This window comes from Mauremys mutica, chromosome 13 (genome assembly GCF_020497125.1).
Source record: "Mauremys mutica isolate MM-2020 ecotype Southern chromosome 13, ASM2049712v1, whole genome shotgun sequence".
Taxonomy (NCBI): Eukaryota; Metazoa; Chordata; order Testudines; family Geoemydidae; genus Mauremys; species Mauremys mutica.
In genome coordinates, this window is record NC_059084.1 from 465,219 (window position 1) to 492,604 (window position 27,386).

General features: G+C 55.2%; 1 protein-coding gene and 1 long non-coding RNA gene across 9 annotated transcripts in view; both read left to right on the plus strand.

Moving 5' to 3' along the window:
* The first annotated feature begins 231 nt into the window (after positions 1 to 231).
* On the plus strand, positions 232 to 2,923 carry LOC123347208. Its single transcript, XR_006573081.1, has 4 exons — positions 232 to 765; positions 1,764 to 1,896; positions 1,988 to 2,148; positions 2,752 to 2,923. It is a non-coding gene; the product is annotated as an uncharacterized LOC123347208 (long non-coding RNA).
* Positions 2,924 to 13,098: 10,175 nt separating this feature from the next.
* The window catches only part of CDH22 (cadherin 22), a 162,327-nt gene continuing 148,039 nt past the window's right edge, over positions 13,099 to 27,386 (plus strand). For 6 of the 8 annotated variants that reach the window (XM_044984591.1, XM_044984589.1, XM_044984588.1 and 3 more), the window contains exon 1: positions 20,461 to 20,676. In XM_044984591.1, coding sequence (XP_044840526.1) covers positions 20,479 to 20,676 — 198 coding nt within the window. In that variant the 5' untranslated portion in view covers positions 20,461 to 20,478. Of the gene's footprint in view, positions 13,210 to 14,547; positions 14,701 to 17,545; positions 17,688 to 19,286; positions 20,230 to 20,460; positions 20,677 to 22,748; positions 22,819 to 27,386 lie in introns of those variants that run through there. The other 2 variants (XM_044984596.1, XM_044984590.1) reach the window with 2 other exon arrangements.

Here is a 27,386-nt window from a genome sequence, read left to right on the forward strand (position 1 = left end):
TGGAGCTGCTACCCTTTTGGGAGTCTCATCTTTGCAGGAGTTCTGCCCATCAGGGAACGTCCTGTTAGTTGCAGCATCTCTTAGAGAATCCACATTTCATTCCAGTTCTGAGTGTGAAACTGTTGCAAAGTTCAGCAAAGTGCATCCAAGTTCATGTAGTCTGTACTCCAAGGGGTCCCCTCCCTGAGGTGGTTGTTCATAGAGCCACCAGCAGTAGTGAGGGAGCAGGCCTGGCAGTCCCTCTGTTCAGGAACGGAGGAAGATCTGGCTCCCTTAGGTGACATTCACACCTGATGGATTGGCTTGATGCTGAGCCCTGGGACGTGCTGTTCCGACCCTCAGGGTGACCAGCTCCGGTGCTGATGTTCCAGGATGGCAGGTTGTGGTGAGGGATTTGATAAGCCCAGGGATGGTATGTTTTGGCATAATATCACTGCAGAGCTAATTTTCGTATCTATTATCCTATCTTGTTTCTAATTCTTATTTAATGAGTTCCCCTGAAAATAAGAAAATCATTGGAACAATTTTCTTAAGTGTGAAAGATTAGACTGAAATCGGCATTAAAGGGACTAATTACCTCCATTCTTCCACCATTCTGATGGCTGTTTGCTATTGCAGATTACTAATTCAGCTGCATTGGGGAAGTCACTTGCCTCTGCCTGGCTCTGCTCCTTTTTCTTTCCCTTTGAGTCACAGGACATCAGAAAGTCAGTGTTTTCTCCTGGCTCAGGACCATACAGAGCAAGCTTGTTGGGCTTTGTAGAGGTGCGTACTCACCCCTGCAGCGCCTCCTGCTGGTGACTTCTGGGAATTAGCTCGTTCCATCTCCAGGGTGCCCGCTGCAGGCCGGTGATCTGCCTGCCCTCTCTCTGGCCCCCGTGTCCCTCCCAGGACCCGGTGCCCCGTTATCTGGGGTGCTGTCCCCTGGCAGTAACCCCCCCCAGTTCTGGGTCTCCCCCTCCCAGGGGAACCCCCACCCACTATCCCCACTTTGCCTCAGTCTTGGCTACTGCCCATCATCACTTAGCCCCCGTTCCCTGGGGCAGACTGCCGTATATCAGCCACTCATCACAGGCAAAGGGGTTTGGACCTGCTGCCTCTGCCTACCCCTGGGCTGCCCCTTTGCAACCCCAGTACCCAGTTGGCCTTACCCTAGGCCTGCAGCCTCGGGGGTTTCCAGGCCGGAGCTCTCCAGCTCCTCTTGCCTTCTCCCAGCCCTGTTCCTCCTTAGGTACCCAAGTATGCTCCCTAGCAGCCAGGCCCTTCTCCCTCTAAAGGCAGAGAGAGAGTGAGGCTGCTTCAGCCCAGCAGTCCCTTTATAGGGCCAGCTGAGTCCGTTTGGGGAGTGGCCACAGCTGCGGCTGTTTCCCCACTCAGCCTGGGCTGTTCTCCCAGCCTGCCAGCCCTCTCGCAGGGCCGGTTCCAACCCTGTCAGGGCTGGAGCGGGTCATCACCCCGCTACAGGCTTGTTGAAAAGGTATGTCCTCAAAGCTGCAAGGGTGAATCCCATGTGGCTGGGCCTGGGGCATTGCCCAGGTGGGCCTCGCCCACGTTTTGCCACTTATAGCATTTAGGTCCTTGCCTCCTGACTTCCCTTAGCCAATGTATTTTGAACGAGTTTTCCATGGTGTGCATTTTGCTTTAACATGGGTAACCCTATGCTCACTCCGAATCTCCTTCACTCCTCTACGGTGATGCACTGTCAGGGGGGCTCTCTGGTATCATATGCAGTAGAAAGAAAGGTCACTTATCTCCTGTCATAGGGACTGAGAGCGATTTCCGGGAGCAAGATTTCCGAGAGCACTGAAATGTATGGGGAAGAAGAGTCAGCAGCAGCAAGACCTCTTCAGGAGTGCTATGTGCCTGCTGTAATATTTATTTAAAGCAGAGGATTGAGTGAGTCTGACCTTGAAACCTGAGCAGTAGATTGAGGGAACTTGCTTTGAACCCAGCCATCTTTGTAATACCCACTTGTTATTCTCCGTAGGAATTTGGGGGAATTTTCATGGGAGGTGGGGAGCTGCAGACAAGAAAGCTGTGAACATCTTCAATTTTCCATTTAACCACACAATATTGAATTATAAATAATTCATACATCTGCCAAACATTTGATTAAAAGAACCCAATTCCCTCTGCATTTGTCAAGAGGTAAGAATTCCATTTTGTGTTTTTATTTTAATCTGTCCTTTAACTCCTGTGAGGATATTTATTTATCCTGGCCGTCGGCCTTTATTCTGCTTGCCCTGATTCCAGTCAGCCCAGAGCTGGCACGTTTTCTTTCCGCTTACTTATTTCTGCCATTACACCCAGACCATCTGGGAAATGGCTTTATGTGAATGGGGGAAATGTTGAGAAGGAAGGAAAGCATCCCCAGACAGCAAAGGATTATGGGCAGCAGGAGGTGGGGCTGGCCTAGCACGGCCCAGCTCCACTGGCAGAGCATGCTTAAGACAGCTCAGGGTGAAGGCTCTATTCCCCTTCCTTGCCTGTTGTGGGGTCCCCTGGCCACTCCTTTCGTGCGGGGCAGGCACATGGGTTGGGAGGGGTGCAACTTATGATCCTGAGCTCTGTGCCTTGGGCTGGTGGAATCGGTTGGCTCTGAAGGAAGGTCTGTCCTTCAGCCCCTGAATAAAGCGTTAGCTGATGAGCCCCAGGGTCTCCTTCCTGAGTGCAGTGGGTCACTGTATGTTCCCACAGCAGTTTGCATCTGTTCCAGTGCCTCCATCAGTGTCTGCTTCTCCCCATCTCTAGCCGCTGGGTGTCCCATCCCTCCAGCCTGGGGGATAGTCGTTGGAGGAATTCTGCAGCATGGAGGCACGAGAGGCTCTGACACCACTGCTGTCCTGCTCCAAGCCCGAGGCTGAGTCACCCAGGAGCACTGTGCATGGGAACTGGCAACAGCAGAGGGAGGAGGCTGCTGGGACTCGGCTAGGGGACTGTTCACCAGATTAGTGATAGCCAGGTAATAGCCCAGCCAGATCCTAATGGCGCTGATGCAGTGGTGTCTGCCGTAGGGTTAGTCTACACTCGCTTTAACGTCGTGGGTGGTCGTGGTGCAGAGCTGGAAGAGAGCTCTTCCAGCACTCTAAAAAACCCACCTCCACGAGGGGCGTGGCTCCCAGCGCTGGGGCACTGTCTATACTGGCACTTCACAGCGCCGAAACTTGCTGCGCTCAGGGGGGTGCTTTTTCACACCCTTGAGCGAAAAAGTTGCAGTGCTGTAAATTGCCAGTGTAGACAGGCCCTTAGTCTTCAGATGGCCAGAAACAGTTGCTGGCAGAGGTGTCAGCTGCCCTGCCCCTCCCTACCATTCAGCCCCCTTGTGATGTTAGTGGCAGATTCCAGTGATGACACTCCCTGTATCAGCTGTGTACTTGCTGTTCACCTTAGTATTGGGGCTGGGAGTGAAGCCCACAAGGGGGTGGCTGAAGGCGGGAACCGCAGTGGCCCAAAGGGAGCCGACTCCTCATGAGTGATGCTGAATGCGAGACTGTTGTGCTTAGGGTGACCAGATAGCAAGTGTGAAAAATCGGAACAGGAGGTGGGGGGTGATAGAAGCCTATATGAGAAAAAGGCCCAAATATCGGGACTGTCCCTATAGAATCGGGACATTTGGTCACCCTAGTTGTGCTGAACACGCAGTCGGTGATGGTGACAGCTAGAAGGTCAGCTGCTGCAGAAAGGCCAGATTTCTCCCTTGGTTTCTGTGCAAGCCATCCCCATACATCTGGGGGGCGGGGATGGAGCGCTGGGCACTGAGGAATGCGAAGCTGTAAATGGATACCCAACCCTGTCCCAGTATGCAGGTGCCTTCTGCCCCACGTGCTCCCTGCAGGCCCAGGGTTGTAGCAGGGGCATGCGCTCCCTGGAAGCTCCGAGAAAGCAGCGCCTTTCTCCTCCTCCTTGCCAGGCATGGCCCTCTAGCTCTTTTACTCTCCTCTAACGTTCACTTGCCATTTTATAGTCCTGACAGCAGTGTGCTAGATGGCACAAAGGGGTGGGATAGGGCTGCGTGGCGCCTGGCTCTTCTTTGGCACTCCAGGAGCTCGTCCTCCCTTGCCTTCTCTCTGCCACTGGCTGGGAGAATGGAGCAATCTTATTGATTTATGGGATTGTGGAAGCACATCACAGAGAGGTTGCACTGATCAGTCACTGGGATCTCATTGGCCTCCTTTTGGGAACCTAAAGCCACCTTCATCCTTAACAGAGAAATCTTTAAAGCCCAGGAACCTTGAGCAAAGAGAAACTGCTGTTAGTGAGGCCCCTGCTCTCGCTCTTTAGCTGCTGGGCTGCCTTTGATCCCCCAGAGGGGTTGGAGCAGGTGGGGCCTTGCTGGCCATATTTCACCTTTTAAATCAGAACTCTGTGATCTTGCAAATCCCTGTTTAATTCCTGCGGCATTGTGCAGAAGCTGGAGCAGTGGGATGGACAAGGGGGAGGACAGGGAGGAACAGGAAGCCCTGACCCATACATGTGACTGTTGCTGTGAGCTGCCCATTGCTGTGTAGATAAACACCTGAAACCTCTTTGGGCTGAATCAGGGCAGCAAGGTCTTTACCCTCCCTTCTCTCCCCCTCAACGTAGGTAGGCATAGATAGAGTGACTCAGATCCCAAGTCCATCTAGCCTAATGTCCAGTCTCTGACAGTGGCAGCATCAAGTGCTGCAGAAGAATGTTTAAGAACTCCACTGTAGCAGATGTGGTGTAATCTGCTCCCACATTGGGTCTCGCCCTGGTCTCTAATAGTTAGATGGGTGTAAGCCACGAAACATGAGGTTTAATATCCTTGCCAGAATTTGTGGTGCTGTTAATTATGCAAACTCTGGGTATTCTTATCCATTAACATCTAATCCCTTTTGGAATCTAGCTAAATTCTCAGCTTCAGCAGCATACAGTGGCAGTGAGTTCCCCAGGCTAATTACATGATGTGTGATAAAGGAAAAAAAATTTCAGTTTTGAATTTCCCACTTGTCAGTTTCACTGACCGTTCCCTGGTACCTGTGCTCTGGGACAGGGAGAACAGATGCCCCCTTTATCACTTCTCTGCCCCACCCAGGATTGCATGGACTTCTGCCCCTTTTCATCTGTCCCATCTTGAAGGTACCAATCCCAATCTCTGCCAGCTCTCCCCAAAGCAGATATTTCTCAGCCTTGATTGTTCCTGTCGCCCTTCTCTGACCTCCCTGAACTCTGGGCCACTTTGTGTGTGATGGGAGGCCCAGTGCTGCCTACAGGATCCATACCATTCTCTGCGTTATTCTGCATCTCGTTCTTGGCACACCCTCTTGCCTGCAGCTGCGCTTTGAACAGAGGTCTCTATTGCTGTCTGCAGTGGCACCCAGCTCCCCTCCCATCCAGTGTTCATTACTTGGTATTTATTGACATGGAATTCCATTTGCCACTGTGTCGTCCATTCCCTTGGCTATGTTTGGTCTCTCTCAGTTCTTCACAGGTCTCTCTTGTCCTGACTACATAACTTTGTGTCATCTGTGGAATTTGGCCCTTCCCTGCTCACCTTCTTTCCAGATCACTTATAAATATGTTAAACAACACAGGTGCTAGCACGGCACCTTGTAGCCCCACTTTAACTTTCTGACATGGCGAAAAGTGACCATTTCTCCCTGCTCTTTGCTTTCTGTCTTCTAGGTGGATTGGTCTGTGCCAATACTTTGCCTCTCCCCTGTGACAACTTAGCCTCAGTAGCCTCTTGTGTGGGACCTTGTCAAATGTCTTTTGAAAGTCTAAAAACATTGTCACTTGGTTCTCCTCGATCCACTACTTCACTGACAAGAACTTTTAACAGATTAGAGCAATTTGTGCTGGTGAGACCGTATCCGCTCACAGTCTGTTTTGTTCTGGTTTTAATTATGGTTCCAACCAATTTGGCAGGTATGGATGTATAGCTGTTACTCCCCAACTCACCACTAGGACTCAGGGAGCCTCCTGCCTTTGCTTGGGACTCTGCCCATCCAGCCCTGCCTGCTGATTCCTCAGGCCCTCACAAAGAGATGCTATCGATGTTGCAGCCAATGAGTGCTGGCCACCAGAGCCTGAGGTCACTTCCCAAGGGACCCATTGAGGCATCAGCTGGGATGTGAACTAGGTTCTTTGCTCTTCGGCCTTGTCCATACTTCGCACCATTGCACTGGCACAGTCTGGCTCTGATGGTGTGAGCTCTAGTGCAGACAAGGCACTGGTGCTGCAGATGTTTAAGGTTCAATGTTGTCCACTTTGCTTTGAGCTGGTTTAGGCAAGACAGTGGTGGAAACTCCAGTGCCTGCCAGCACCTTTATGGTAGAGCTTGCGCTGGTGGAGATGAACTGGAGCTGGAGCAAGTTGCTCAGCACAAACATGGACATGGACATGGGTGCATGAGAGACATAGACACCAGCACCGGAAAACAGGAGCAATAGTCCCTCTGTACTGCTCCCCTGGGACAATGCATGGGATGTCTTGCTCATTACTGTCTGGACAAGCGAGTTCTGAGAAGAGCAGCAACAATGATTAAGGACCAGGAGAGGATGACACAAGGAGATGAGCAGAGCTAAATCCGTACTGCGCTGTGTGAGCAGCGAGGGGAAGAGGAGCCATCCGAACGTGATGAGACTGAGAGAGGGAGAATGGAGGTTGCATAGCAGAACAGCTGTCCTGGCTGTTTGACCTCTTGGATAGTGGCAGAGTTGTCCCAGGGCAGGACTGGGAGCCCCGGCACCAAGGACCTAAAACTAGGCTGCACAAATCCTGGGTGATGGAGGACATGCCATTGCCTACCCAGGTGGATGGGTCTTTGGTATCTATAATGTCTATGGGCCAAATCCTGGCACCTGTGAAGTCAGTGACAGAGCTCCTATTCACTCAGCTGGGACTAGGGCTTGGCTTATCTGTCCAGGAACCATTCACAGTGATGCTGCTAGCCAAGGCATTCTCCTGACTGCCTTTAGCACCAGGCACTGCAAGGCCTTTGTGTCATCCACGGGCTCTGTGGGATTAGGAGGAAGTTTCTCCAAGTTCTGGGTCAGGTGGCACCATGAAAATATCCAGATCTGCAGGAATTCACATTATTTCACCTCCTATCAGAACCTACATTGTAAAAGGCCAATTAAAACATTGTATCCACGTAGACAAAGCATGAAAATTCCATATTTGGAAAAGAATTACTGCAGAGCGAGACCGTTATGGCTGTAAAATCCTCTCCCCTAAGGGAGACTTTAAGATTTTCTTTGCAATTAAAATTTCTTTGAAACTTGGACCAGAGAAGATTTGGAGGAGAAAATCGCTAAACTTTGAACATACTTTTCCTAACCAGTGGTTGTGTGAAGGTTTTAACAAATAGCACTTCCTCCCAACGTGGTTGGAAAGCAGAAGGTAGCACTGAAGGAGAAGTGCTGAAAGGGCTGAAGAGCTCAAGAGCTCCCATCTCAGCAATCGCTGCACCCTTTTTGTTGGAATTTCTCCAGAAAACATCAAAGGCAACAATATTTAAAACTTCAAATTAAGGCAACTTGAAACGAAGAAGGAAAATAGATTCCTAGTCGCGCTGGCCTGAGCGCAAGTTGTTGGAAGGTTCTTTTGGAAAAGCAGTTTTACCTGAACCCTGCTTTCCAGTCCAGCTAAGAAGACAGGCAGAGGCAGAAGTCCCCTGCTGGGAGAGTAATTCCAAGAAACCAGAAAGAGGAAACTCACAGATTTACTTTAAGGACAAGAAAGATTAAACTTCTAATAAGTGTAATGGGCTTTCTGTCCCTGTGTTATTAAATCAGGAGCTAGGGGGGAGATTAGTGAGGGAATTTCCTGTTATCAATACCCTCTGCCTGTGTTGTGTGCTATGGGTCAGGGCCGGGCATTCGCTAGACCATCATGAACCTCATACCTTTTCCTTCTACTGTCTCAGCCTGATCCTGAGAGGTGCTCTTCTTGTTGGAAGCCAGTGGCGCCTGGTGCTTTGCTGTGATACGTTAGCGTTATTGCAGGTGGGAGCAGTGTTCAGGAGGATGCCAGTCTGGATACAAAAGGGCTTTCATTGGGTAAGTAAAATTAAAAATCAATTAAATATGCCTTTAAAAAAGGGTGCAGCTCTCTTGGCCATTTATCTCCAGAATTTGTATACTCTGCTGCACTATCTCTTATCCAGATCAATATCTTCAGCCATTTCTTATTGCTTGATCGCTAGACTACGTTCAGGTTCTACAAAAGATGCTGTGAATCAGAGAGTGGTTGCTGAACGAATGCATCTCATGAGAGCAGGGCCGCCCGGGGGGGGCGGGGGGCAAGAGGGGCAATTTGCCCCAGGCCCCGAGCCCCACAGGGGCCCCCACCAGAGTTTTTCGGGGCCCCTGGAGCGGGGTCCTTCACTCGCTCCGGGGGGCCCGGAAAACTCTTGCGGGGCCGGGCGCAGGAGCTTCTTCTGCTCCGGGTCTTCGCTGGCGGCGGGTCCTTCCGCTCCGGGGCGGAACGACCCCCCGCCGGCGAATTACCGCCGAAGACGGAGCGGGACCCGCCGCCGAAGTTCAGCTCGGTCTTCGGCGGTAATTCGGCGGCAGCAGGGGGCCCTTCCGTTCCGGGACCCGCCGCCGAAGTGCCCCGAAGACCCGCGGCGGGGGCCCCCCTCCGCCGAATTACCGCCGAAGACCGGGCTGCACTTCGGCGGCGGGTCCCGCTTCGGCGGTAATTCGGCAGCGGGGGGGGGGGGCGCCGCGGGTCTTCGGGGCAATTCGGCGGCGGGTCCCGGAACGGAAGGGCCCCCCCGCCGCCGAAGACCCCAGGCCCCCGGAATCCTCTGGGCGGCCCTGCATGAGAGAGGGTCCTACCTAACTGCAGCGCCGGCCTGGGTGGCTAGCGCTCACCTGGTACAGCAGGGAGAGACCAAGGGTGAGGAGAGGGATGCTGTTGTCGTCAGTCAGAGCTAGGCCACAATTGCTCTGTATTGTACCATATACTTCCTAGTGCTTTGTCCAGCCTAGTTTCCCCAGAAAAGTCTGTGATCTGGGAGTTGGAGCTGAACCCTAAATAGCACATCATTGATGTGATTTGCTGTGGGCTGAGAACTTGCTAAGCTAGAGTCTTTGGGTCAAATGCAGCCCTGGTATGACATGGTGCAACTCCGTTGATTTCAGAGGAGGGCCCTGGCTCACGTAGGGCTGACAGGGGCCTGGTGTTCTCCCTGCCCTCAAAGAAATAATAAGGTGCAGCATGTGTGCATGCTCCGTGCTGGGGACACCCATTCTTCCTATGTGAACGGCCCCCTCAGGCTGCAATGCTGCATGTCTGCAAAGAGCAGGCAATGAGTACGCAGCAGGGAGAATGTCGTGTTCACCACACAGGCATTCTGGAGCAGCAGCTCTTCTGGGGGGCAAATCGTGTGGTTAGACAGTGTGTTCACTATTGGTCTTTCACCTCTTCAGACTGCAGTCCCAGGGGACACATAGGAATGAGTTGCATGCCTCATCCCAGTCCCTAGGGAACATTTCTCTTTAGCACAAAAGGACCCCACAGTTTTGCACAGGCAGCAGCTGTTGCTAAGAAGTGACCTAGCAGAGGTGCCGCAGATCAGAGTTGAGGCGTATTGTCAGAGCTGTGTGTAGGAAGCTGGCACACAATTTTCTTGCACTCTATGTGGCCCTAGCCTGGTGCTGATAGTAGCTTACATTCAGCAAATTCTCCTCTCCGCTCCCACCCCACTCTTGCCCCAGAATTGGAGGCAGTAGCACATGAGAGGAATAGCGTGTTAGTCACTCCTGCTTGTCTCGCAATAGGCAGGAGATAAATTGAATTCTGGAGCAGTTAAGACTCTGGGTTCCCAGCCAATGGAGGTGCTTGGAGGTGATGTGCCATAATAAAGTTTCCTGAGAACCTTGCCACGATTACACAGTCTGTATACAACAGACACCGGGAAACAAATTCTAGCTAGTCTGCTCCTTTCCCCAGGAAGGATAGAGTTAAATGGAATTGAATCTTGTTTAAGAAGTGGAGACAGTTACATGGCACTGTAATTTACTGCACTGTTGACAATATGAAAGAGGAATTTGTTGGTGGAATAATCACAGGCTTTTTGGCCCATCTCAGTGGGATCTGTGTGAGGCCAAGCTCTCAGGGCTGCGCTGACTCGCGGAGATGAGATGCTAGGCAGGTGGTCTCGCTGAGGTATTAAGTGGGATATCGAACTCTGATCCTGCACTAATGCACTCGTCAGGAACAGAGTTCAGGAGAAGCTGGGTTTCCTCTGTGGCTGGGAGCACTGCTTCGGCAGTTCCCCTGTTGCTTCAGCACTGACGCAGCCAGCAAGGCAGGGTAGGCCCTGGCTCCAGGCTTGGCAGGCCTGGGCATTATGGTTATTTGTTGGTAGTACCCAGAGGCAGGGCGCTGCACAGACACTAAGGAAAAGGCAGTCCCTGCCTCAAAGAGCGCTCAGTGTGGGCTGTGACAAGATTCAGGACAGGAGGACCATTGTGACTATCTAGTGTGACCTGTGTGGCTCAGGCCACAAACTCAACACCGGATTTCCATGTGGGGGGCGCCGCAGGGGCAATGCAGCACGGCCCTGGGCTCTCCCTATATCCTGACGCTCCTTTCTTTGGGCCTTCCAGGATCATCACCAACCCGTTCCCCAAATAAACCCAGTGTGCCCACCGCAGGTCCGGCCTGGACCCCTAGTTTGGTGTTGTTCAATGTTAGCTGCATGGAGAGGAGCAGACTGCAGCTCCCACGAGTCCTGGCATGAGCTTCACCCCCAGATGAATGTCAGCCCGTGGGGCCAGCTCCCCTTATGCACAGGCCCTGCAGACAGCCTCAGAATTCTTCCTTGGGTGCCTTGTGCCATTTTGGCACACACCCTGGCAGCTGCTCGGCTCACAGGGCACTCTGAGGCCAGGACCCCAGGTGTCAGCTGCCCCTGCCTGGGAATGATGGGAGATGCGGGGCATTTGAAAACAGTGAAGCCTGGTGCGAAATCCCTACTGCCTGGGGCAGGCAGCCGGCGCCCCTGGACTGGGGGATGAGCAGCAGGAGCATCTGGCTGGCTGGAGTAGAGAATGAAGCCACGGGGCAGAATGAGGCATCTTTTGAAATAAACAGGCATTTATTTTACTATCAGCCTCCTGAGGCCTGGGACCCAGCCAGGGCTAGGCCAGGAGTAGCCTGCCCAGCCTGGATCTTCTCTCAGGTATCAGTGGTGCATGGCAGCGGTAGGCTACAGGGAACTGTCTGAGCTGGGGTGATGGGGGGGAATTTGGGAACATTTAAACAGCCCCTGCCCACCCTCTCTGAGCCCCTCTTCTCTGAATTGTGGGGTCCCCTGGCTTTGACTCTCCTAATGTGGCGAGCTGCAGATCTCAGGTGGGCTCATGCCCCTGCTCAGCCGTGGCCTCTGGTTAAATCCACGTCCCACTGCGCCTCGTGCACCTGCTGCTCTGTCACTCTCCATTGCATACATCAGAGCAGAGGCAAGTGGGACCATTCCGCCTGCCGACACCCTGCCCTGACTCCCCAGCCTTGGGTGTCCCATGGAGGTAGCTATTCCCTCCCACTTCTGAGCAAGGCACTCCACCTCTCCCACTGAGCTAGGGAGGGAGAGGTCTGGAGCAGAGCCCAGCCTGGCAGCTGGGGCACCAACCTGGGCACCAGGCAGTGCTGGTCACCTGGCAATGGACCTTCCCTGAGGCCGCCAGAGGGGCGAGGCTCTGAGCTAAGCCCTTGCTGGTGGTTTCCTGGGCAGGCCCAGAGCCTAGTGGCAAGGGAGCTTACAGGGCACCTGTGTCACCCCTTTTGGGGACTGGCCTGCCCTGCCTGCCTCTTGGGTCCCCCACAGGCTGGCCCTATCCACTCAGGTCCTCCCCTCAGGGACCCACCGCAGGGCCCATCCCTCTTCCTCTACCATTCATACTTGCACGTTCGAGGGTGGCTCCATCTGGCCCTGGATGACATAGGCAGCACTAACTGCTTGTTGCCAGTGGGAAGTGCTGCTTCTGGCTGGGTGGGTTTTTCTATTCCCTGCCTCCATCTCTCTGTGTCCCTGACCCCTCTCCCCACTCCAGATGATCGTTTTGTTCCCAGGCTGCTGTCTCCTCTTGTGCCCCTACCGTATGCCTTCCGTGCTTAGTGTTGAGGCTGGCAGGGAGTGCTGCGGCTACCTGGGACCTGCAGGATGAAAATGGAGGACACCCAATAGGCAAGGGCTAGGAAGAGACCCTGGAGTCCAGACACCTGCAGTTTCCCTAAGCCAGGGGTGGGCAAAACTACAACCTGTGGGCTGGATCCGGCCCGCCAGCCATTTTAATCCAGCCCTTGAGCTCCCGCTGGGGAGTGGGGTCTGGGGCTTGCCCTGCTCTGGCACTCCAGCCGAGGAGCAGGGTCAGGGGCCGCTCGACACGGCTCCTGGAAACAGCAACACAGCCCCCCTCCGGCTCCTTCGTGTAGGGGCAGCCAGGGAGCTATGCTCTGCATGCTGCCCCACCCCAAGCACCGCCCCTGCAGCTCCCATTGGCCAGGAACCGCAGGCAGTGGGAGCTACAGGGGTGGTGCCTGCAGACATGGCAACGTGCAGAGCCGCCTGGTCGCGCCTCTGTGTAGGAACCAGAGAAGGGACATGCAGTTGCTTTCGGGAGTTCCTTGAGGTAAGCACCGCCCGGAGCCTGCACCCCTGAGCCTCCCCCAGCATCCCAACCCCCTGCCTGAGCCCTGATCCCCCTCCTGCCCTCCAAACCCCTCAATCCCAGCCCAGAGCACCATCCTGTACCCCAAACCCCTTACCCCCAGCCCCAACCCAGAGCCCCCTCCTGCACCCTGAACTCTTCATTTCTGGCCCCATCCCGGAGCCCTCACCCCCTCCCGCACCCCAACCCCAATTTTGTAAGCATTCATGGCCCTCCATACAATTTCTATTCCCATGTGGCCCTCGGGCCAAAAAGTTTGCCCACTCCTGCCCTAATCCCTCTCCAGTGCAAGCTCACCCCTTCTGGGTGCCTGACCTGCCAGATGGTGCTGTGATTCTGAACAGGCCAGGCAGAGTAATCCATTGGCAGGCTAATGGGGCACTAGTAATTGATTTCCAGCTGTCAGGAAGGGGTGTGGGTGTGCAGAGACCATTCGTATCCTGCTTTTCAGGGAAGATGGAGCTGGTGAGGCCCCAGGTGATGCTTCTGAGAGCTGGAAGATGGATGTTTGGTGTGAAGAAACCCCCAACTGCAGAACTTACCCCCAAGTGTATGTCTGCAGGTAGGGCTGCAAGTTTGTGCATGTAGGTTTTGTGTATGGTGTGTGTGGAATGTCTGAATGCAGTTGAGAGTCTGTGTGGACATTTGCGTGTGTGTAGATGTGTGCATGTATCAGGGTTTGGAGTGTGTGTATTCCTACAGGAATCTATTTACAGTTTCCTAGCAGCCTGGAGACAAAGCCTTCCCCTTTCTGTTCATTCCGGGCCCCTGCCCAGGTCTCTGGAGGACTGCAGTCATCTCTGTCCATATTGCAGCACCTGAGCGCATGTCCGTGTTATGTAGGGCTTCGTCAGGCTGCATGATGTAGTAGCGGTTAGGCTGTTCCTTTGTGTGTGCTGGTGTTTGTGCCCCCCCTCCCCTGCATCGGCTGCATTTGTAAAATGAAATAAATATTGACACGGGCGGGATGCTATTCAATTTGTCCTGATCACTGGGCTGCGGTGAGTTCTGACAGGGCAGAGTGTAAAACATAAGCTCAGGATGTAATTTCCACTGTCAACATGATGTACAGTATGGCTCTGCCAAATACATACCGACAAGCCGAGCGAGCCCTCTCGGGGAGGGGCACAAGTCACGCTGATAATTGGGAAGCTGGGCCTGAGGAACAGCAGCAAAGGTGGCGTTTCACTTGGATTCTGAACTAGGGGTGCAGGGGGTGTGTGAGCATGAGCTCGAGCCAGCCAGCGTGTGTGTCTGCCTGGGAGCCCCCATAGGCCGTCATGTCGGGACGTTGCACTGATTGCTGGTTCTGGCGGCAGCAGCTCCCATCAGTTATTTATTTATGGCCCATAGCTCACGTGTGGCAGAGAGAAGTGCCCCAAGTCAGTTATGAAAGGCCATCAATATCACTGGGAAATAAATGCTGTCGCCTGCCTCTGTCCCCTGTGTGTTGGGTCTCCCTGGGCCCTGCCCTCAGCAGAGGACTTCATGTCTTGGCACCACAGCTTTGGATGCAGCACCAAGAGGCTACAGGAAGGGGAGAGGAAGAGAAAGCAGCTGCCCCTGGAGGAGGCTGGGGGAGCCTGAGAGGCAGGGATAAGCTGGAGAGGAGGGTGTGGTGCAGATAACAGACCATTGACCCAAGCCCAGCCCTTACATAGCACCGGAGGCAGTGCTAGCCCACTGGGGGCCCTAAGCAGGAATATTCCCCCCACAACACATAATAAAAAGCAAACATGGGAGCCCCGTGAGCTGCTCGGGGCCCTAAGCAATTGTTCAGTCTGCTTATGCCTAGTGACAGCTCTGAACAGCACAATCCAAATGCGTGACTGTAAGGGTGAGAACAGTGGAATGAAGTCTGAGCACTTGGAGTGGCCTCACTCTGTATGTTTATCTCCAGTTTCCACAGATCTGCTCCTGCAGACGTCCCTCCAGCTCTCTGCATTTCTGTGGCCACAAGGCCAAGGGCTGCAAGTGGATCAGACTGGCAGTGTCCTGAGGGGGCGGAGCAAATGGAGGAGTCAAGCCCTATTAAATTAGCAGTGAATTGAGGGTGTGTGTTTTTCCTCCTTTCCACGTCTCCCACCATGGGAGACTTTTCCTCCACTCTGTGGCACTCCGCCCCTGGCCGTGCACCAGTCTGAACTCACTGTGGATGCTATGTGTCACAGAGTCCCCGGGCGATGCTCTGGACCGCTCCCCACAAAGCCAGTCAGGACTCTGGGGAGCCTCCTCTCCCTCGGAGCAGACTGTCTTCAGGGCAAGAAGCTCACACGGCTTCACCTCCTGGGTCTCTCCTTGGAGCATTCAGCATCCTCTGCCCCTCCGTGCGCTTCCCACAGCGAGTCCGCCCAGGTGGGGTCCTGGGGAAGCCAGAGGGTCCTGCACCCCCACTTCACAGGCAGACATGACTCTCAGCCAGCCAGTAACACAGAGGTTTATTAGATGACAGGAACACGGTCTAACACAGAGCTTGTAGGCACAGAGAACAGGACCCTTCAGCCGGGTCCATTCTGGGGCCCAGCGAGGCAGACCACCCTGTCTGCACTCACTCCTCGTACCCAGCAGCTCCAAACTGAAAAACCCCCTCCAGTCCCTCCTTTCTGGCCTTTGTCTCTTTCCCGGGCCAGGAGGTCACTTGATCTCTTTGTTCGTCTTCAGCTATTCCCTTGCAGGGGGAAGGGCCCCAGCCATTTGTTGCCAGGAGACAGAGTGTCGTCCATTTATGCACACTGGAGACTTAAGAAATGCATAGGGGAAACTGAGGCACCCACACAGTATTCAGAGGAAACATTAAGAACAGTCCCACTTTGTCACACCATGCGTGCTCCTGCTGCAAGGGCCATACCTTGTTTCTTGGACATAAATATGTCCCGTAGGAACACACAAATGTGCCTGTTAGATGAAATTGGCTAATGCCCTTTCTCTGCTGCCTCTAGTCATTTCCGAGACCAGGGGCATTGTGTGTTTTCCCTGTGGAGACTTCTGGTGAACCTGAGCGTGGTTGAGCGGGCAGGGTTCTGGTGATGAGCATAGGGTGAGAATTCTGAGCTCTGGTGATTGCTTCCTACAGTGTACTTAGTATTGTGACAGGACCAGAATGGACCCTTTGTTAAGTTCTGATTCTAGCAGTTGCATTTCCTGAGTGCAGCCCATCTGTGTTATGGCTACAGGTCTGTAATAACAACAACTTAGCACTGACGGCTCCAGAGGTGGATGCCCTTTGCTTGTCCCCAGGCAGGCTCAGCACAGGCGGAAATAGACTGAGCTTCGCCCCACCTTGGGGCTGAGAGCCGAGGAGCAGGACAGGCTCTGGGGCGCAAGGGGTGAGTGTTTTCTAGCAACTGGCCTGAGACCCACCAGCTGATTTCACGCCCACCCAGAGCAGCCATGGGATGGGAGCCATTTCTGGCCTGTGCTAGGGGACCAACTTCCCGAAGCTCCAGTCCACTTCAGCATGGTGGGTTTGAACCTTTTCAGTGGGGCTGGAACATCCTTGGGTTCATGTTGGGCTGAGGAGAGAATAGAACAGGGATGGGTTGAGATTCCCATGGAAAGGCTGTCACGGAGTCCCCGGGCGATGCTCTGGAACTGCTCCCCACCAAGCCAGGCAGGACTCTGGGGAGCCTCCTCTCCCTTGGAGCAGACTTGTTCAGGGCAAGAAGCTCACATGGCTTCACCTCCTGGGTCTCTCCTTGGAGCATTCAGCATCCTCTGCCCCTCCGTGCATTTCCCACAGCGAGTCCACCCAGGCGGGGTCCTGGGGGGCCACAGGGTCCTGCACCCCCACTTCGCAGTCAGACGTGACTCTCAGCCAGCCAGTAACACAGAGGTTTATTCAATGACAGGAACAGGGTCTAAAACAGAGCTTGTAGGTACAGCGAACCGGACCCCTCGGCTGGGTCCATTCTGGGGGGCAGTGAGCCAGACCCCCACGTCTGCACTTCACTCCTCGTCCCCAGCCAGCTCCAGACTCCCAAAACCCCTCCAGCCCCACCTTCTTTCCTGGGCCAGGAGGTCACCTGACCTCTTTGTTCTCCCACACCTTTAGCATCCCCTTGCAGGGGGGAAGGGCCTGACCATTAGTTGCCAGGTGACAGAGTGCCAGGCATTTAGGTGCACTGGCCCCTTCCTCTGCAGCAATCACACCCCCTTATTCCACCACCTAGATATTAAGAACTGCAGAGGGAGAGGCCCCAACACAGTATTCAGAGAAAACATTAAGAACATTCCCAGTTCGTCACAAAGGCCCCACCCTTGGCCTGGGGGCTCTTCTCTCCCCAGGGCAGAGCTGAGGCCGACCTCTAGCTAGAAAACCTGTTTTAGCTGGATCGCTGCTGGGAGGAATGTGTTGGCAGGAAAGAAAATTCATGCACTCAGGCAGGTTTGCAGAGTCTGTAAAACCCTGGACTTAGTGAGATTTGTCAGCCCTGGTCATTGCCCAGCAGGACCGGACTAGAGTGGTCTGAACTGGAGATGAAAGCTCCGCAATAGCAGAGACTTTCCAGTCAGGCGTAACTGTGTTACACTGGCCATTGTCATGGATGCTTTGTACAGTATGTTTATGTGCACACCATAGCACATGCATGTTTTACGTGTGGTTTTATGTGTGCCATTATTATTCGTTACAGGGCTTTTTGCTCCCCGGGAGCAGCTGGCTTTGGCCGTCTGGAGATGGGGCTAGATGCATCCCACTGACCTAGCACAGCAGTGCTTCTGATGCTAAGCGACGGAGGGTGCAATCAGATTGGCTGACAGAGGGTTCAGCCCAAGTGATTCTGGGCTGGTGGCCGACATTCTCAGCCCTGCACCCTCCAGCAGTTCTACCCACTCATCCTTCCCTGCCTCCTAGAAACAGTTTCCTGCTTTAAAATGTCTTTCATATTGTTTGATTGCAGGGAAACCCTGCCTAATTGGCACAAGTGACTCCAAGACCCTCTGTCACACACTACGAATGAGTGAGCCAGGATGGCTGGGGCATGCCCTTCGCTCTTGCCCTCTCAGGCCTAGTGCATGGGTGATCATTCTTTGCATTTACTAGTGAGTATCCGGTAGCACGTGCAGTGAGACCTTGCTACAGCCCTGTCTGCTGAGGAATGGGCCCAGGCGACGGGACCTCTGGGCGATGCATTTGGGAAGGAAGCATTAATGAGGCTGAACAATAATTACTCAGGGTGATCAGATGGCGTTGGGAGGGCCCCACAGGCAAACTCTCCCAGCAGCAGCTGTTGGTCCAGGGCTGAGGGGCACAGGTTTTGCGTGACACTCTGTGTGTGCAGCTCAGCACCCTAATGAGTGCGTGCTTTGGACAACACCGTCCTGAGCCAGGACTGGAGCTCAGGGGAGACTGGCTCCCCAATTATGGGCTCCACCTATTAGCCTCTCCAGCCCCTCTCACCAGCCTCACCCTTTGATATTCTCAGACTGGGAAGGAGCTGCCAGCCCCAAATTTGGGTCTGTGGGAGCCAGAGCAACCTTCACTGAGCTCCAGATCAACAGTGGTTGAGGAGAGAAGTCCAGAGAATACTCAGTACCAACTTCCCAGCCAGGTCTGACCTTGTCCCAGACACAGACAGACAAGCCTGGGCAGGAGAGTTGTGACCTGCCACCAGGATAGAAACATGCTCTGTGTAACAGGGACCAGTTCAGACAGTTTGCGATAAGCCTCGCCGTGCCCATGGGTGGATGGACAGGCACCTCTCTGTCCCCTAGAGACGACAGAGGGACAGGGCAGGGGGCATCCTGGACTGTGTCCCTTATGAATGAGACCAGGATCTCCCCAGAGTACAGGAGTCACACAGCTACCTGGAGAAGGGCTCCTCAAAGCCCACCCACTGCCAGATGCTACAAAGCCAAGTTCGGCGGCAGCTGACAAGTCCCTTGCATGCACCCAGCTCCCTGCCCTCCTGGGACAGGATCACGGGCCCGACTGGCTTGATGCACACAGCACGCCAGCTCGCTGCAGCATTGCTTTGGTATTTCCCTACCCCTCACAGCACAGCACGCAGGGCGTTCGCGTGGCAGAGACACTGAGCATCACTCAGTTCCTGGTTCCTACGCAGCATACAGGAGTCATGCACACGCCAGCACGCTCACACACAGGCCTGCTACAGCATATACACAGATGCCCTGTATAACATGCACAGGGGCCAGTGCACTCTCACCCACACCCACACTGCACTGTGGGCACCTGATGTTCTGAGGAACACAGGGTCTCTGGTGCACTTTGAGGAGTCAGGAACTGTACTCGTTCTCACTTGAATCCCAGAAGCAGCGTGAGGGGGAGGCGCGCTGTGCAGCTGCTGCCTTACTGGTTTGAGCTGTTGCTGTTCTCCGGATCCCTGCTAAATACAGGAATTTCCATAGAGATGAAAGCGCCACAGCTCTGCCACCCTCCTCCCCCTCTTCCCGATGTCCCTGGCTCGAGCAGCTCCTGCCATGCCAGGCTCCCACACGTGGCACCAGGGGAGGGGGCAGCAGCACCACGAAGAGGGAGAGAAAGCAGGGCAGGAAAAGAGCCAGGCAGCGAGCACAAGAGATGAAGGGAGCCTAAGGGGCAGCCAGGCGAGGGGTGGCACTCCGAGCGGGGAGTGCAGTGCTCAGCCCAGGGGTTGTCACTAACATCTCGGCCTCTTTCAGGTTCCCAGAGACGTCATCAGTTGCCCCGTGCTCACCAGAGTGAACTGGCAGAGGATGGAGGTGACCAGCAGCAGCTTGGCGAAGGGTTCTCCTCTAGAAACTGGAGTGCAACTGCTGTGAAGATGGAGAATACAAATGCCCTCAGCCTGAACAGCCCTGCACCAGGGCCTGCCACAGCTGGATCTGTAGCCTGATAGCACAAGGGCTGTTTCTGGAGTGGGTGAGCGCCCGTCTCGGCCACAACAGGCTGCTCCTGTTAAGATCTCTCATGAAACTTAATGCAAAGGTGCTCGCTCTGCCGTCCTGCAAACTACAGGTGCAGCCTTCTCTGCCCCCCCAAGAAGAGCCCTGCCACAGGCAGCAGAGCCCCCCCTCTCTGCTTGCTCAAGTGTCCCGAGCGTGGGATGTGGGGAGAGCAGGGGTGGGGATAAATGGGCTTTTGACCCCTGGCTCCCAAGGAACTGCAGCCACTAGCCCAGCCACGGAGCAGCGCGGCCCTGGGTCGCTGGAGCGCTGATGGGAAAGCACTAGTCGTCTGGCTACACGGAGCCTCTGAGGGGGCCCAGGCTGTAGCCTCTTCCAGGCAGAAAGCTTGACTGTTCTCGCCTTGCTCAGCCCGATGCCAGGAGCCGAGGGCGCTGGTCGCTTGTTGCTGTCAGCAGCATGCCTGGGGCCTGGGCAGACGTAACTCCTAGCCCACAGGCATCCTGAGGAGCCTGACTGTCTGGAGCGAGGTCTCGGCGGGGATGGGGAAGCTGCCCCATCCGGGCTGGTGAGCCCCACAGTGGTGGTGTCAGCTCCCCAAAGGATGTCAGCGTCCTCTCTGAAAGCCACTCTCCATGCAGCCTCCCAGTTCACAGTGGTGATGGCGCTGCCAGGCTTCTCATGGACCGTACTTCTGCTACTCTGCACACTGGAGCAGCTGGGGGCCCTGGCCATGCACATGGAGGCCGGTGGGCTGGGCCTGGAGCAGCCGGGGGCCCTGGCCATGCACACGGAGGCCGGGGGGCCGGGCCTGGAGCAGCCGGGGGCCCTGGCCATGCACACGGAGGCCGGGGGGCCGGGCCTGGAGCAGCCGGGGGCCCTGGCCATGCACACGGAGGCTGGGGGGCCGGGCCTGGAGCAGCCGGGGGCCCTGGCCATGCACACGGAGGCTGGGGGGCCGGGCCTGGAGCAGCCGGGGGCCCTGGCCATGCACACGGAGGCCGGGGGGCCGGGCCTGGAGCAGCCGGGGGCCCTGGCCATGCACACGGAGGCCGGGGGGCTGGGCCTGGAGCAGGCAGGGGACAGCATGCTGCTGGCAGGTGGACGTGTGAAGCGCGGCTGGGTGTGGAACCAGTTCTTTGTGGTTGAGGAGTACACAGGCACGGAGCCGCTCTATGTGGGAAAGGTAAAGTGACCTTGGTATGTCTCTGCAGGGCCCAGGTGTGTCGCTGGGAGGGGAGGGGGCTGGAGCTAGGCCAGCAGCATGGCCAGGCACAGCGGGTGCCCCTGCCACACGGGAGGAAAGGCCGTTGCTGGGGGAGGGGCTGCACTGAAGGCAAGGAGCATTGTTGGATGGGGTGGGAAGGCTGCTCAGGTGGATTAGGAGCCCTCAGGGCCAGGCAGTTTTAGACACAGTCCTTGTTTGATGGGGCTTCAGTAAGACCAGTGGGTTCAGAGAAAATCCAGAGCAGGGAATACCCCCTAGATGGACAGCTGCCACCTCCAGTGCTAGGTGGGCACATGGGGAGGGGAGGAGGCAGACTGGCAGCACCCAGGGGGGTGATGGGAAGGGGGGCTGGCGGTGCCCCCGGTGGGGCGACGGGAAGTGTGGGGGGGCTGGCGGTGCTCCCGGTGGGGCGACGGGAAGTGGGGGGGGCTGGCGGTGCCCCCGGTGGGGCGATGGGATGGGGGGCTGGCGGTGCCCCCGGTGGGGCGACGGGAAGTGTGGGGGGGGCTGGCGGTGCCCCCGGTGGGGTGACGGGAAGTGGGGGGGGCTGGCGGTGCCCCCGGTGGGGCGATGGGAAGTTGGGGGGGCTAGCGGTGCCCCCGGTGGGGCGATGGGAAGTTGGGCTGGCGGTGCCCCCGGTGGCAGGGGATGAGGGGAGGGGGAAGTGGGGGGCAATGCCCTGGGGAGCGCCCCGACACACAGGGTGCAGTGCACTGTCCAGTGGTGGTGCTGGGCTCTCATGGAGACATGTCCCAAATACCCTCACTGGGAAGCTGGATGAGCAGGGCCAGGGAGCTGGGGGTGGGGTGGGGGATGGGCCCTTGCACAGCAGGGCCAGGCTGGGCCCTGGGACTCTCAGCAGTTCCTGCTGGGTGTGTGTATGGGGGCAGCCAGAGAGCAAGTTCCCATCCCATCCAGAACCCTCCTCCCTGGGAACACCAAGGTGGGAGGGGCAACGGCACTGCCCTGAAGTGAGCATCATCATCACTCCAGCCAGGGGGTCCCCTTTCACTTCCCTTGCATCCCCCTGCACTGCATTCCTCTCCAGGGGTAGTTCCATGGCACTGCATCCTGCCCGCACTCCCCCATAGCTCAATGGCCTGGGATCCTCCCCTCCCCCACCCCCAGGTCCATGGCACTGCATCGTCCCCTCATCCTGCCCCCCACCCTGTAAGTCCATGGCACTGCATTCCCCAAGTCGTCCTCTTGCAGGGGTGGTTGCGTTGGGTTTCAGACTCTGACCACTGGCTTGCTCCCAGTCCTGGGAAGACTAAGCTCAAACTTACCAGCCGGATCTCCCGTGAGGACTGTGCTTCTGTTTTCTGGATCCTGGTCCATGCAGATTGGGGCTGGCTCAGAAAACAGCCCCTGTAGGCCTCCATGTGCAAATCCCCTCCCTCCCCCCGTTCCTCTGCCCAATTAGTTACCCCAGAGTAAAGGTGTTGCTGTATTTACATAATATGACTCCAATTTGCATAAAAGATTTGCATGGAATGCACTTAATATGCCTCTATTTGCATATGAATGTGCCAGGAGGGACTAGGGGGTGGTTCTTAGGGCAAAAGCTAATATTACAGGTGCAGAGTCACTTTGCTACAGGCCAAGGGCTGGGGTCTGGCTCCTATGTCCCAGGTGCAGAGCCAGCAGTCCTGGGTGTGCCTGGGCAGGAGTCCGGGGTGATGGGAATTACTGGGGCACCCAGGGAAATGCCATTTGCTTTCCTCATATTGATATTCCGCTCGTGCCCAGTCAAGATCAGGCTGTGTTGCACTGGGCTCTGTACAGCACCCAGGGAGACTCGGCCAGTTGCAAACCCTGCCGTTGGGTTTGAGACTGATGATGGGGTGGGGAGGCAGGACAGCGTGGGGGGATAAGCTGGTGTCGGTGCGTAGGCTCCACAGAGCCAGTCCTGTGTCCGCCTGAGAGCCGAGTGCAGGGCCTTGCACAGTGGCTGTTGCCCAGGGGAGTGACAGTCTGCTAACCTCAGAGGTGACTCAGTTCATGCCATTTATATCTTCTCTTTCCCTTAGCGTTTCTCTCTCTGCTAGCTGATGAATGCTGCTGTTAGACCTGGCACCATGGAGATGCTCCGAACCTCTGGTGAGGGGTGTGGTGTGAAAGTTCAGAGAGACAGTAACTGTGGTAGCTAACTGCATGTTGCCCCTGCCAGCAGCTGGGGCTGGCATGTGCTTGTCCTCCAGCACCCAGGTCGGCACTCAGTATTTGTGCAGTGTGGATGGCCCCCTGGCCCTGCCCATGTGACCTGTGTGGCTGGTGCTTTCGTCAGTGCTCTGTGGTTAGGCCATCCCAGGGCCTTCTCCTCCACCCCCTGTTCCAGCACAGTGAGCGAGCATCTCCACTGCGCAGCATGCCCTGATGCAGGCGCAGTGAGGCAGCGTGGAGACTGTGTTGGGGGGGCATCCCCCGTGTCAGCTGGGGCAGAGAAGTGTGCTGTGAGCCAATTCTGATGGCTTGGCTGTGCTTGGGGCACGTATGCTTCAGGGCTGTGAGTCTGGGGGATGCCATGTGGACAGGATCACGAGTGAGGTTCCACTTAAGTTTGAAACAATCCTCTGTGCCCGTTTTTGCAGACGCTCAGGAAGTGTTGCTCCTCCATGAAGATGCTGGATGTAGTTACAGTTAATTGACAGCTCCCCTGGGGAGTGACTTGAAGCATCAGGCCTTGTCGAATACCAGAGGTAGCCTAGCAACAGCCTCATTTCCAAAATGAACTCAGGAACCCAAAACTGGCCCATTTTACATCCCCTTTCCACATCACCTGCCAGCCCGGAGTGAACAGCCAGGCCACACAGAGAACAATTCCCTGTAAATCTCTCTCAAAGGCCTGCTGTCCCCTACAGCTGCTGTCCAGCCTCCTGCAGCCCGCACTCCTGCCCTGCTCCCCACAGCGCCCCTGCCAGGAGAGGCTGGGCAGAATGAAACCAGTTACGATCTCTTCCTGCTCCTGGTGTTTTAACTGCTCCATAGCACGGTTCCTTTATGGAGTAGCTGTGAGCCTCCTGTGGTCAGTGTTCCTGCGTTTCTCCCTGAAGAATGTGTGGTGGAGACAGGCAGGTATGGGAGCTGCTGGGAGCTCCCCCTATGTGAGGCACCTACCCAGTTCCCAGCAGTGCCACCTGCTGGGAAAGGCTTGGCCAGCCTCTCGCACCCCTACATGTGCTCCTCTGAGGGCCAATAACATTTCCGTACAATCTGGATTCTCTTGCTAATCCTTTTTCTGAACTGTAATTTCCCCCGAGGCTTCTGTCAGTTTGATGTGGATTTCTTTGGGTTTTTTAAATAGAATTATGGGGTCAGCACTAGTTACAAACTTCTGCATGTGGACAGATCTATTTTAGATAGAAGAGGGGATTAAAGGGAAAAAAGCAGATTTAATTAAGTTGCTAATATTTAAAGAAAATTGATGAACTAAGGCTTTATGAGCTGGAGCAAACACAGAGCATGCCTTCATTGTGGCCAGTTTTTATTTGATTTTCTTTATTTTTCAATCCCAAAGTAGTTTTTATTTGTGTATCTGTGCTTTCTTTTTAATCATTTTTAATAAGGAAAATGCACCTCTGTTCACATTTAATTTTGATTTAATTAGTAGGCGGTAATTAATGGCCTTGTAAAATCCCAGTGTTAGCCCTTTAGAGCCGGGAAATAATTCCCCTTTTTAACAATCTGAACAGATGAAAGATTTTCATCTTTTCCAAGAGGCATTGCCCAGAAACACCTCATCACCAGGAATAAGGGGCGACTCCATGGCTGAATGTGGGGCTTCCTTCCCCCATCCTGGGTGAAGAGGATGCCCAGGAGGGAAGGGATCATTGCACCCTGCTCCACAGCTGCTGCTTTGTTTTAGATCATGGGCTGGTGAGAGAAAGCCTCCCAGCTGTGCTCTGGAGATGCTGGGATTACGTTTGCCCTGGATTCACCTGCTCCCAGCGTGCCTAGAAGTTGGGATGAAGCGCAGAGAGGCCTGTTGCCCCAGGAAGGGGCAGGTTTCAGGGGTTTATGCTGCAGATGCGTATTCTGATCTCACCCCAGTGTAAGTCTGGAGTAACTCCATTGACTTCCAATTTACCTGGCACTGCTGAGATGGGAGCCAGGCCAGTGGGGTCTCTGGAGGACTGGGGACTTTTGGGGCGGGTGTGCACTGGCCACAGCACAAGGTGAGGCGTTTTTCCCTGTGGCACCATTCGCCAGAGCCACCCTGCAGCTTGTCACCATATTTGGTTTCGGTGCTGGTGGGGCTGCGGTGGCAAGGGAGGCAGGCCAGGATCGAGCAACAGTGTGTATCATGGCAGAGCTGGGGTGGGAGTGGGGGCAAAGACAGGGACTGTGGTGCCTTGGCAGAACTCTGGGTGAGTGGGTGGGGGACCAGGCTGCACAGCTGGGGGTGCTGCAGCTTCATATGGAGGAGGTTTGCAGGATGTGAGGGGCTCTGGGAATGCCATAGGAGCCGGTGGTAGGGCTAGGGTGCACTGGTAGAGCTATGCAGAAGATGCTTACCCAAACCTGCCTCCACATTGGTACCATTCACCCCTCACACCTGTGAACAGGACGGGTCACCAAAATCCATCCCAACATTGAAATGGACTGTAAGAAGCCAAATGCAGCATGGGTATGTCTACACTGCGATTAAACACCTGCGCCTGGCCCGTCAGCTAACATGAGTTTGTGGGGTTTGGGCCACAGGGCTGTTTAATCGGTCCCAGATCCCAGGCTCCAGCCTAGGACCAAACGCCTACACTGCAATTAGCCCCGGGCCTGAGTCAGCTGACAGGGTCAGCCACAGGTGTGTAATTGCAGTGTAGACATACCCCATAGGGCAAATGATCTGGGGGCAGCTGCTGCAGGTGTCCAGCTCAGAGCCCATGTTAGTGCTATGCACCAAGTTCACTGACTGGCATCTCCGAGAGACAGCCCGAGAAATCAGATGGCTGCATTTTTGTGCTTTAAAAACCTGCATGTCCGTATTTTGGCCCAAGTTTCAGAACTGCTCTGGCGTCCGACTGGTCTTGTGCGTGCCCAAGCCCTATGCTGGTGCATACAATCATGGTGATTGTACACCAGGTTAGGGATGTAAATGCAGACTCACTTTCACACCCAAAGCACCCCCTGCTCCTTCTCCATCCCTCCTTGCTGTCTCCCCTCATACACCTACAGACAGTTATCCTGCTCCCCCGTTAGTTGTTGTTTAGCCAAGTGATGCAGATTTAGCTCATTAATCTTCCCTTGTAAATCTATCTTTCCAGCCCCCGGAGTGTGGGTTCTGTTTTTCTTCCTGGCTTTCCAGGTTTCAGGGCTGCTGACATCTGCTCTGAGCAGAGTCAGTGTTAAGCAAATGTGAAGCAGGGATATGCTGCTAGTTTGGACTGTTTGCTGGGCAAAGGGGCTGGACGGGCAGGTTTATCTCCTGGCTGATAATTAGAATAATAGAATCTCAGGGTTGGAAGGGACCTCAGGAGGTTCTAGTCCAACCCCCTGCTCAAAGCAGGATCAATCCCCAACTAAATCATCCCAGCCAGGACTTTGTCAAGCCGGGCTTTAAAAACCTCTAAGGATGGAGATTCCACCATCATGAATCTTGTTGCTGTTGTTATGAGCAGAGAAATGCACATTTGTGTATGTGGCCACTGCACTTTATGGAACAGATACAGCCCCTGCTGTGGTGTTTCAGTCTCTGGGAAGAGTTGACATGAGGCAGAAGGATGTGATGCAGAGCAGGCAGGGTCGTTCCTATGCAAGCCAGCTGGGTGACTACCTTACGGCTGCAATTCCCGCAGGGCAGGGAGACTGCCCAGGCAACCGAAAGTGTATGTACCAGGGTGGCTGGCCTCTTTAAATGAAGCCAGTTGAGAGGGTGTGGAGCGCCTGGAGCTAGAAAGGATCAGGGAGAGTCAGAGGGAGGAGCGACGTGACGCTGACTTCTGGGGTGAAAGCTGAAGAGCAGCAGAGGGGTTTGCTGGCTGACCTCCAGACGCTGGAGTGCTAGGGCTGGAGGGGGCAGGGCAGGAGAGGACCAAAGGATGTCAGTAGGCAACTCCCTCCCAGCAGTGGGAGTTGCCTACTGACATCCAAGCTGGCGGGCCCGGGACTGGAGAGGGCTGTAGATGGGAACAGCAGATGGGCTAACCCTCGGAGGTCTCCATGAAGGAGAGCTGGAGCCAGAGGGCCGAAGAGGGCTGAGGGCCAAGAGAACCTCTGGCCAGTCTGAGGTGAGAGGATGGCAGAACTGGGGGAGTGAGGGAAGGTGAGTTTGCCCTTCCAGCGGAGAGGCTGTGGGGCCTCCTGTTAGGAAGAGCGGGGTTGCACTTGAGCTGGAGGGGCTCTGGTGTGGCTCTGGTGGCAGGACAGGAGAGGACCAATGAAGACCCGGGTGGGGTGGAAGGTGTCGGAGTGTGGTATGTTCTACGTCGATGGACTGTCTGTCATGGGATTGTAAGGACAATGTGCACTGGAGTGATCAGTGGGCTGTCTGGGGATTTCTGTTAGCGACTGTTTGCACAAGAGTTTTGCAATGAACCAGCCCCAATGATGGGTGTTACTGAGTCAAGCAAACCCGACATGGAGCCATTAGGGACCTGAGAGGGAATGTGGGGCCAGAACCCTGCTGTTAGGGCACCCAGCCGCAAAGGGGTGTCTGGGTGTGTTTCTCAAGT